General features: G+C 40.7%; 1 protein-coding gene across 1 annotated transcript in view; it reads right to left on the bottom strand.

The window, feature by feature from the left end:
- Nucleotides 1–127: 127 nt before the first annotated feature.
- Nucleotides 128–11,074, bottom strand: part of colec12 (collectin sub-family member 12) — a 35,378-nt gene continuing 24,431 nt past the window's right edge. The window contains exons 3-10 of the mRNA XM_078264141.1: nucleotides 7,936–8,058; nucleotides 5,621–5,707; nucleotides 4,425–5,468; nucleotides 3,291–3,932; nucleotides 3,015–3,157; nucleotides 2,771–2,880; nucleotides 1,825–1,967; nucleotides 128–1,119 (exon numbers count right to left, since the gene is read on the bottom strand). Coding sequence (XP_078120267.1) covers nucleotides 1,100–1,119; nucleotides 1,825–1,967; nucleotides 2,771–2,880; nucleotides 3,015–3,157; nucleotides 3,291–3,932; nucleotides 4,425–5,468; nucleotides 5,621–5,707; nucleotides 7,936–8,058 — 2,312 coding nt within the window. The 3' untranslated portion in view covers nucleotides 128–1,099. The remainder of the gene's footprint in view (nucleotides 1,120–1,824; nucleotides 1,968–2,770; nucleotides 2,881–3,014; nucleotides 3,158–3,290; nucleotides 3,933–4,424; nucleotides 5,469–5,620; nucleotides 5,708–7,935; nucleotides 8,059–11,074) is intronic.

Raw genomic sequence — 11,074 nt, 5'->3', positions numbered from 1 at the left:
TGATATAATGTATCGATTAGGAGTTTTCTTTCTTCTTTAGTTTAAAATTGCCCTAAATGCTTTTCATGCCATATCATCTAAATGCATTTATTACAATATCTCATAGGACAAAAACACTGACTCCACGCAGTTTATTTCCCATTTTATTGTGATCCATAAAAACGTAGTAATTTCATTAAGGCATAATGAGCCTTGACCCAGATTACAAACTGCTACTCAGTCCTTAAGCATTATATGAATTGGAAAAGGACAATCATACAACAATACCAACTGATTATGCAAATTATAAACATGTAACATTTCACAAATTGTATTTGGCATAATGAATAAATCACTTTACGATGGCTACATAACAATTTTCTTTACATATTGTTTATGTGTGCCTCAAACTTTACAAAATTCACACTGGCAGTCTAAAGTCTAAAGAAAAACTGTCCTTCATAAAACAGCAGCACTGCTCACACTGAGCATCTATTCTCAACAACAACAAAAGACATTGATATTTCAGTTTGTAGAAAGGTGAAATTTACACTAACTTTATTTCTATTTATTATCTGAGTTTGCAGTCATTTGCTGATGAATGTGTGCTCATCATTTTCCCGGGAGCTTATTTCTAATCACAGTTCTGAATATGTGAAGTATTTGACAGTATAAAAATAGTTCCGCTTTATTAATAACATAATCCTCTGATGTAGATTTTTTTGTAAGAGTAAAGATTGAGAAGGCAGCCAAGAAATAAAACAATATGAAATTCAGTCCCAACTAACAATGTATCTTTTGTGAAATATTATTCACAGATACACCTGTACAACAGCATCTGTCCCAAATTATGACTTATTATAGTCTAAATAAATCATGTTTATTTCGGCACTGATAAATCAATAGAATAGTGGGCTGGGTCCGTGCATGCTCTGTCTTTTGCACCATACTGTGTGTAAAGTGCCTTTAAGACAAAGACCAGTCCAAGTCTCAGTGATGCTTGACTGACGGCATTATCCTCTAACCATCCTCTTGTCATTCATTATCCTTGCATCTTCAACCTCAACTTCAGCCTCTTCACCTTTCTCCGAGAGACAGCTCACACTGTCTCCGATGGATGCTATAAAACTGGAACTTTTACTGTGAAAAAAACAACAAAACAAAACACATTAGGTTAATTTTAACACCTCTATGATAGGCTGCTACATTAACAGTTATAGCAACAGCAATAACAACTAAATAGGGTATTCTGCAACCATTTATTATAGAATGATGCAGACACACATTTGGCCAAGAGGTGTTCAGAATCATGGAAAGTTTGAACATTTACATGGCAACTGAGTAAACTCTCCTGATGAGATTTTTGCTATATGGTCAAAAGCTCCAGAGCAAGAGGACCTTTAGCTGAGATTGTTTTGTCAATGAACTCTGCAGTTTATTTAGAGTCAATCCCATTTACACCATCCTGGTGATCGTAAATACCAGCACTCACTAATAGAGCACCAAAAGTGCATTAATCCGCCTCAGAAAACAGTCGCACACATAATTTATTCCAGTTGTAGTTCTATTTGCTAAAAACTACAGCACTGAGCTGGTTTCAGGATATTATATATCTGTGACTCGTTTTTAAAGATATACATCTTTGAGTGGACTTAGGGCTGAGTACCACAGACTGAGCAGGGAAGTCGAACTAACACATTGTATGTTCTGGTCTTTGCACGGGATTTGAAAAATACAGAATAGCAAGCTCAATCCTTTAAAAACACATCCGCAGCACACACACATGTATAAATAAGAGATTTCAAAATTCAAAAAGATCTGATATATCCTGTAGAAGGGACTGACAGTCAGAGGCACGTTCACAGATGAAACCGATGCGGTCAGTGCAGTAGAAATCATTCCAGTTGGCATTATGGATAAGGCCAGCACAGTCCTCGCCGTCTTCGTGGCCATGGGTCCAGTTATCAGGCTGGCCAGGCTTCCACTTCCTGATAGCAACAACATGAACAATATGTATTAAAGTTGAAGCATCATACAAGGTGTTTGTAGTGTTGTAATGTAACGAAGTACAAATACTTTGTTACAGTATTTAAGTAGAATTTTCACGTATCTGTACTTTACTTCGTTATTTATATCTCCGGAAACTTTTACTTTCACTCCACTACATTTTCTAAATAAAATGTATACTTTTACTCCACTACATTTCCCCTAAGCATCTTAGTTACTCATTACTACAAAATAAAATCAGAAGAAATTTGTCACACTGGAAAAAAAGGTTTGGCGAATCATTGCTCCTAGATTGCAAGTTAATGCACGCTCCATGCTAGTTGGTGACGTGTTTGTTGCCAAACAAAAAAAAATTAACTAAAGAAGAAGAGGAAGCATAATGACTAATAGCGTCATGGAAGCACCTGCTGCAGGCTCTGCCGCCAACGTAACAGACGATGATCACCCCGGCGACAGTGGTGATGAAGATAACATTACACATCTTTGGCCATGAACAATAGTTTTAAGTACATTTAATATAAGAAAATTACTTTTGATATTTAAGTACCGTAAACATCAGATACTTTAAGACTTGTACTCAAGTAATATTCTAAAAAGTGACTTTAACTTCTGCCAACGTTATTTTCTGGTAAGATACTTCTACTTTTACTCCAGTATTGCTTTTAAGTATTTTATACAAGACTGGGTGTTATCTTCATAGAGGTCTGGTGTTTCGGAACAGAATGAAGCAAGGAATCAAGTTAGAAATCACTAAAACACATACATTTTCATCAGGTTAACTCACTTGAAAACAGGTAACGTTCCATCCACCCATTTCCAGACATTTTCCTCCTCCCTGTCAGTAAGGCCTAGCCAGAAATAGCCCTTTCCTGCAATTTTGTTTCTCACAAATTGCTACGGATAGAAGAGCAAAAGATATTTTACAGGATAATTAGTTCAGAAAAACAAGTCTGAGATTTTAAGATTAAGTTTGTTCCATTCTTTTTAGTCAGTGAATGTAGTAAAAATCAGGGTCTTATTTAATTTACCTGTTCCTCATTGTCATTAATAATGAGCATTAGAGATGTCATGTTAGTACAAAACTGCTTGGACTCGTCAAAGTTGAGCCTCTGAGGACCAGAGGAGAAGTAATAGCAGCTGTCTCCAAACTTTGTGAACTGAGGTGGGCAACCTGGAATGAATCATTTACAGAATATTACAATATTTATATATAATAAGTAAAATCACATGTATCAGGATTTGTAAAATGTACTTAGAATGGGCCATAAATCTATTTTCTACCCTGATGTAATCATTTAACTCACCAGGCGCTGAAGTATTGGTGTCAGGAAGCTGGACCTGCTGGGACACGGAGCCTTCTGGTTCCTCTGCTGGTTTGGGGGGTTGAGATGGTTTGGGGGGTTGAGGGGGTTTTGGGGGTTGAGGTGGATTCGGGGGTTGAGGTGGATTCGGGGGTTGAGGTGGTTTGGGGGCTTCAGGGACCTTGGCGGGCTGAGTGGGCTGAGGAGGCTTTGAAAGCGGAGGGGCAGGCGCAGGTATCCCTGGTAGCCCTGCTGGACCGGGAGGGCCGATTGGTCCAACAGGTCCGCGAGGCCCCTCAAGCCCTGCAGGTCCTGCTGCTCCTCTGGGCCCCTGTGGCCCTTGTGGTCCTGGCAACCCTGACAGTCCATCCCTACCAGGAATCCCCGGTGCCCCAGGGTCACCTTTTTCACCAGGGTTTCCAGGTCGACCTCCAGACCCTCTTGATCCTTTAGCCCCTGGAAGACCCCGAGCCCCAGCTGCACCCTTTGGACCTGTCGCACCTGGTGGTCCAGCAGCACCTTTCTCTCCTTTAGGTCCCACCAACCCCGGCATCCCTTTATCTCCCTTATCACCCTTTTGACCTGACTGGCCCACTGGCCCCTGGGGACCCTTGTCACCCCTGGGGCCCCTTGGACCTGGTGGACCTGAAACATAATACCAGCAGATGAGTGTGTTAGAATGTACTGTTGCTGTTGATATCTTAACATGTTTCACAAAGAAAGCATTGCATTTATTTCTTGTACTTTGGTATTTTCAGTTACATATCATTTTGCTAACAGTGTACTAGAGACCAGACAGAGGTATAATCCTAGTCATAGTTGAAATTCATAGATATGGTTCTTTTGAATTACGTGGCACCAACATTTAAAGCAGTTTACAAGATGATTTGAGAATCTATTACAGTTTGTTTTAAACGGGTGTACAAAATGTTAATGACATTTTTTTTTTACATTTTTTTTTACAAATACCTACAATAATATTTAAATCTGCATGCCACAACATTCACATTTGAAGAAGTGTGTTATGTTCATGTTGTTTATGACAGAATTAAAATCAAACCAATAAATCATCTTATGATCAGAAACATTTTTTTCACCATTTCCAGGATACGCACCAAGTAGGTCTTCTATTCTTACCCTGCAGGATGGTGAAGTTGGTGATGAGCTGTGAGTGCTTGGTGTCCACCACCTTCATCTCCTCCATCACCATAGAGAGGTTGCTGACCTCTCTGTCCAACCTGGCTGCCAGCTCATCTTGCTGTGCACGCAGCTCTTTGCTATCTGCACTGGCCTCTGTCACACTGCTATTCAGCCCCAGTAACAGGTCTGAATGTCGCAACACTGTCTCAGCGCAGAACCTCAGGCCATTCAGGTCGGAGCTGATGGCACCGAGGAGCTGCGTGGCGAAGCTCACGTTTCCTGTCACACGGTCCATGTCGTTCTCATGTCTGTCTAACCGTGATTCCATCTCATCAAACTTAGATGAGGTGGTGTTATCGTGGTCTCTCTGGTGGTCCATCAGCTCATGCAGGCTCTGGCCATGCTCCTCGTTGAGAGCGGAGGTGTTCTGGATCTGGCTGGCTAGTGTGCTGAGCTGAACCCCCAAGTCATCCAGAGCTTCTCCATTGGAACGGGCCAGGGCTGAGTTATTGGCTGCCAAAACCTGGAGGTTCTGGACCTTTTCCTTCAGCCACTCTGTGTCAGCCCGGGTCTGCCTGGCTGTCTGCTGCAGACCCTGATAGTCATTCTTCAGTTTCTGCACCGCCTGGCCTGCGTCTTCGACCGTCTTCTGCAGCGTGCTGAGCTGATTGCGCTGCTGGGACTGGGTGATGTTTAGTGCACTGATACTAACCTGAGTCTGGCTCTGCACTTTCACCTGGCCCTGTATCTCTGACTGGAGCCATGCAGTGTCTGTCTGGAGGTTGTCAATCATGCCACTGTAGGAGGCCAAGGTCTGGTTGACCCCATGCAGCGAGGCCTCGTTGCCTTGCATAAAACTCTGCAGGGAGACGTGGCCGTTTTGCATGTCATCTCCTGTGATCTGAAGCTCATCCAGCACATCCCTGTTTCTGGTTGCCCTGAGGGCAATATCATTCAGTTGTTTCTGTAATGCCTCCAGATCGGACTTGAAAGTCTTGATGTCACTTGTGGCATTAACTGACTTCTCTCCTGCCTGATCATCTGAAAAGGTGACACACAAACATATCTATATTAATAGAAAATGTAAAAAAACAACAACACAGCATTCATTTTTTTGTTCACAGCTATTGGAGATTAAAACATAATAATATAAATCCATATTTGATATCTAATCTTATGTTAATGAGACTTACCTAGTTTCTTCAAGTCGGTCTCCACATCATTGATCTGGCCTCCATATTTCTGCATGCCCTCTGTAACACTGTCCATTCTCTCGACCACTGGCAAAAGAGGGAAGAGAAGGTGTGAATAGATACGTACAGTATATACACATACAAGTTGTTTGATAAGAGGAATCCTTATACAATCATCACATATACTAAGACACTAACAGGAAGTGCATTTCCTGTTGGATAGATAGATAGATAGATAGATAGATAGATAGATAAATAGATAGATAGATAGATAGATAGATAGATATTATAAGAATATTTCTTCCATCACTTATAGATCAACCCCCTCAAACCTTAACGTGTAAACATAGACTTTGCTAAGCTAAGCTGATGTGAACAGAAGAGGGTGCTGCTGTATTCATTCCTCTCAAGTCAATAACTGGAAACTCAAACATTTCTGAACACAGGATGTTGAACAGGGTACGTACGGGTAAGTTTCCTATGTTTTCTTTTGTAACTGGGCAATCTGTTGATCAATACAAATGTAATTTTCAGAGTACATTCACAAATTCCACTTCAAGAGTATAAACAATGTCAAACACATGATGAATACCACAGTAGTACACTGTGTCTCTGGTTCCACTTTCTCTCTCCTCCTAACATCTGCAACAAGAGTCTGTCTTCTCTGCTCCACCGTTTGTTTTCTGTCAGTATGTGGGCGTCTAAAAACTGCACTGGAAAACATCCTTAGCGTTCACTGTTATCATTCCAAAAGTGTCAAAAACACGAAACAATAACATGCACTTGGGACAAACAACAACACATGGGCCCAGTTTCAAAGAGCTGTTGGTCAACTGCTGTGAGTATGCAGCTTGAGCCTCTATTTCTTAAATGTTTATTTCTTTATCTTTTTGAGAACTGTACTTTGAAATACTGTATTTGTTACCCCCAAATTTTTATTCTTGATTACTATATTGCTACAGCGACCTGCCCCTTATAATAGTGACATAAATGCCTGCATTCCCTTGTGTCTAACATACCTTTTTATCCCCCCCACCCCCCTCCAGTCCTGTATTGGAAAAGCATTATGAGTTATATAAGGTCACTAATTTAAGTAAGGCTTATTGGCTGCCTATTGTGAAGTTATGAGCTATACTTAGGCAGTTACCCAACACGAGGGCCAGCACATTAATGCTGATCAATGCTGGAAACACCAACATTGCTTTTAACTTTTAGCAAAATGGATCATTTGGAGGGCCAAGACTAAGAAACATGTCAATTAGTACAGAAAACTGTATTTATGTTTGTTGGTAAACAGTATGTGCTGTTTAAAGGGTGCAGAGAAGAGAAAAACAACAAAACAGAAATACAGCCTTCACTGGTTTTTGCAAACTATTTTGGACACTTCCAGCCATTTGTGAGTCAACCTGTGGTTCATGAGACAACAAATTGCTACCAAGCCATAAAATCTCCTCTGGGTTGTTAAGTCAGCGTAGTTGCTGCATGGTCATCTGGTAGACATTAGAGCCAAACCACCAAAATCACATGGGATCCATGCAAATACAGACCCAAAGCTGGAAACCCAAAACAATCCTGACAGCACTTATAGGGCACGATTCAGATCTTAACTTGTTGACCATATTTTGAATAAAATCATTCCACACTGGATAAATCCAGTTTTGTGAGCTGCATGGTTCACTAGGTTAGGGCACCCATGGAGCAGGTAGGACTTCAATATTTTTGTTCAAGAATATATATATATATTAGGGCTGTCAGCGCTAACGCGTTAATCGCGATGCGATTAAGGGCAGACGCGATGTGATAAAAAAAATGTAATCGCATGCCGGCATTTATTAATTTATTTTACACTTCACTCGGCTTTGCGTCGTGCCTAACAGGCTACTATTTTGACCCTTTGCAGCACCGTTACTTATCATCAAGCTGCCACTTCCTCCTAACACATCCTGCTGCTGCAGGCATGATGGAGAAACACAGCAGCAATAACTCTGAATGGAGCTTTTTATTTTCCAAAACTCCCGGAAGGCTCGTAGACAAGTCGAAAGCCATATGCACATTGTGTAAAGCCGAATTAAAATATCACCGAAGCACGTCAAGCTTGAGCTACCACCTACAGAGCTAAGCATAGTAGTACAGTTAACGTGATGCTACCCGCTAGCGGGCTAAATGGGTGGCAACTAATTGCAGATACTAGTAGTTTTTAAAGAAAGTGGACTTGTGGAGGTGAATCTAGAGACTATGGGTTTTCAACCTGCACTTATTGTTGTCTTATTTGAGCAATTGTGTGTTAAATGTAAGGGATTGATTGTGAGACTTACCTTTGTATCCGAGGACAGCCACTGCTATGGTGAGCAGGGCACAGAGCACATAGAGCAGTGCAATGGCCACCCTCAGTGCCCAGTCATTTTTACACTTGGTGCACTCCGTACCCTCCTGAATTCCTGCAATATACAACAGAAGTTCTGTCACAAATGTGTGTAGACTATGCAGTTAGTCTGCCTTATCCTATTAACAAAGCACACTGTTGAGAAGCAGGAGTAACTTAAATGTTGTGCAACTGGAGTAGGGAGTTAATAAAAATACACCAAAGGTTTTCATTCAAAAATGAAATGACAAGGGGATTTTTCTTCATTTCATAACTAAGTTTAGTACTGCGTGTCTAAAGTGGGACACACTGTGCCTTTCTTCAGCCAAGTAACAATTGAAAACATTTGCCCTCATGAATAACAAGACTGAGTGTGAAACTTAAAAAACAATGAACATGTGTTCGCCATACGACAGAAACCAAAACAAAACAGTACCGTTCCTCTTGTGTGTGTCATTTATCGTTGCCATCCAAGCTAAAACCATGGTGCAGTGAAATCTCTGGTCATTCATATCACAGATGTTCACTAGTCTTAACAAAACGTCCTGACAAACACCAACATAATGTGATACAATGCTAAACATTACGCTATAGCCAGGATGTTTACTTAACTTCATTGGAACTGACCATGTAGCCTCTGGCAAGCAGAGTGAGAGGGCAGCTGGTGTATATTCACAACAGGCAATAAAGATCTTTTTTTCTTTAAATCCTATTATGTAGAAAGGGGGAATTTCTGGAAACCTGTAACACTATATCAGATAGGAAGGTTTTAAAATAAATAGCTTGAGCAAAAACAAAACTGTTTAAAATACAATTTTATTGTTGTAATATCCAACTTGTCTTAAGATTTGGGCTATCCAAAATCTGACTTACAGGTTATGGTTTATTTACGGTGGCTCTGAAGTGCAACAGCAAATAGAAAAACGCAACAGCAAATCATAAAACACAATGGCAAATATGAAAACACGACAGCAAACAGGAAAACACGACAGCAAATATGAAAACACGACAGCAAATACGAAAACAAAACGGTCGTTGCTGTCGTGTTTTCATATTTGCTGTCGTGTTTTCATATTTGCTGTCGTGTTTTCCTATTTGTCGTCGTGTTTTCCTATTTGCCGTCGTGTTTTCATATTTGCCGTCGTGTTTTCTTATTTGCCGTCGTGTTTTCCTATTTTCCGTTGTGTCTTATGATTTGCTGTTGCGTTTTTCTATTTGCTGTTGTGATTTGCACTTCAGGGCCACCGTATTTATTGCATGGGTATTATTTTCTTTCTGGCAATAGCTCTGTTCCATTGTCAATAATTTTAAGCAAACCTTTTAAATGTAGCAACAAAAAGAAATGCGAATTAGGCTGGCAAACTGGTTTGGAGTGAATAAACTACGCTACAACGTAGTTTCATAAGAAGTTGGCGCTATAGGCTCTAATCCGCCAGTAAACAGTGTAGAAGAAGCAGGTTGCTAACTAGAAACAAAACGAGTTGCCTTAGCCACCTTACCCATCTATGAGAGAAAAAGGAGAGAGGTCTTTGAGGAATTTGGTTTAATTAGGTAAGTTTTTATTTTTTATTTTATTGTCCGTGAGTATTGACCATGTTTCATGCTGCCTGGAGACTAAGACACATTATTGGAATATCCGGGAAGACACCGACAGCAGAAACAGCTAATCACTCCTGTGAGTTAAATGTTCGCTACGTCAGCACTTATTTGGCAAAGGCGCTTCCATATCCCATTGAGTGAATCAACTCTATTTCGATAAAGTCAAAAACCTCCTCAATCAAGTGTAAAAATGTTTTGCGCAATTGAGGAAGTTTTATTGAATTTTGCCATTTCCTTCAAGCTTCTCTAATGCAATACTTCAAAACGTGTATGCAACCAGGTGAATGGAAACACGGATAGTAACATTGAATTCAAGTATTGCTGAGATCTTGAAACAGGACAACATTGCTAAAAATAGAAAGAAACACAAGCAGTCAGACAATCATACTAGTCGTAAACAAGCCAAGAGTTTAGCATTTCTGATTCATTACTGTACCACTTTTAAACCAAAAGTGAGCACACCCGAAATGTCAAAATCCCTCATTGCACAGAAAAACTGTGTGCACAACTATGGCAAGTACGGCAGGTAAAATAAAGTTTGTTTTTTTCTCTTGGCTAATCTGGCGGTTTGATTACAACCTGTGTGATCACCTGACACCTGATCATTTTACCATTCATGCATTGCTTTCAAATTCAAAAACGTGCACTTGGCATTTTGGGTAGGTCTATTGTTTCCACTGGGAGAAGCTACACAAATTGCCCAGCGGAACTGACATCTTCATATGACTTCAGAGTATCAGAGGCCTGTCTCTGTCCCTTTAAGTCATGTCACCTGTGATGGGACTGAATGTGTAGTCACAAGAGGCTCCATCCTTCCCAGTCAGGGGTGGGCCAGGACTACCAGAATCCCCAGTACCCCGGGGATTGGCATCTTGGCTTTGGACCCGTACATCTGTGCAAACATCACGTTTGACCACCTCAAAGAGGCCCAGCGTTAGACCCAGACATGGATATGATGGCCACTGTTGTCCTTATGTGTGCTGAGAGCCTCATGTTGGGAACCAGTGTGTAGAGCTCCACCAGAGATCCCCCCACACTGGTCCTGACTACATGCTGCTTAAAGGACAACATCACACCATGTAAACAAGCAGCCGACTGTCTGCAGGTTCTGGGTCAAGAGCAGAGCGGGGGTGGTATTTCTGTGTTCATTAGAGTTTGAAAATGTTGGCAGTATCATATGTGTGTCCCTCATGCTTTCAGGGTCACTGAGTTTCAAATACTTTTTCAGAGTCAAAACACTTTCACTCAGGCTTTTTCCATTCTACATGCTTAAACTTTTCTACAAACCCCCCACTATGAACATACAAGAACAGATTCTTCAAGTTATGATGCCCCCACATACCATTGTTTGCTAGACTGTGTCAGATTGTGTGATTAAAAACAGAGCATGAATCTTAAAAGCAACCTTGACATGACAATTGCTGTCATCTATCTGTTGATGACTGGACTTTGAGGTTGAGGTTTAAAAAAAAAAAAAGATGCTTAGAATAAAA

This window comes from Sander vitreus, chromosome 12 (assembly GCF_031162955.1).
Source record: "Sander vitreus isolate 19-12246 chromosome 12, sanVit1, whole genome shotgun sequence".
In the NCBI taxonomy this organism is placed as follows: domain Eukaryota; kingdom Metazoa; phylum Chordata; class Actinopteri; order Perciformes; family Percidae; genus Sander; species Sander vitreus.
The sequence above is the reverse complement of the archived record's forward strand: the minus strand, read 5'-3'. Positions and strand labels throughout refer to the sequence as shown.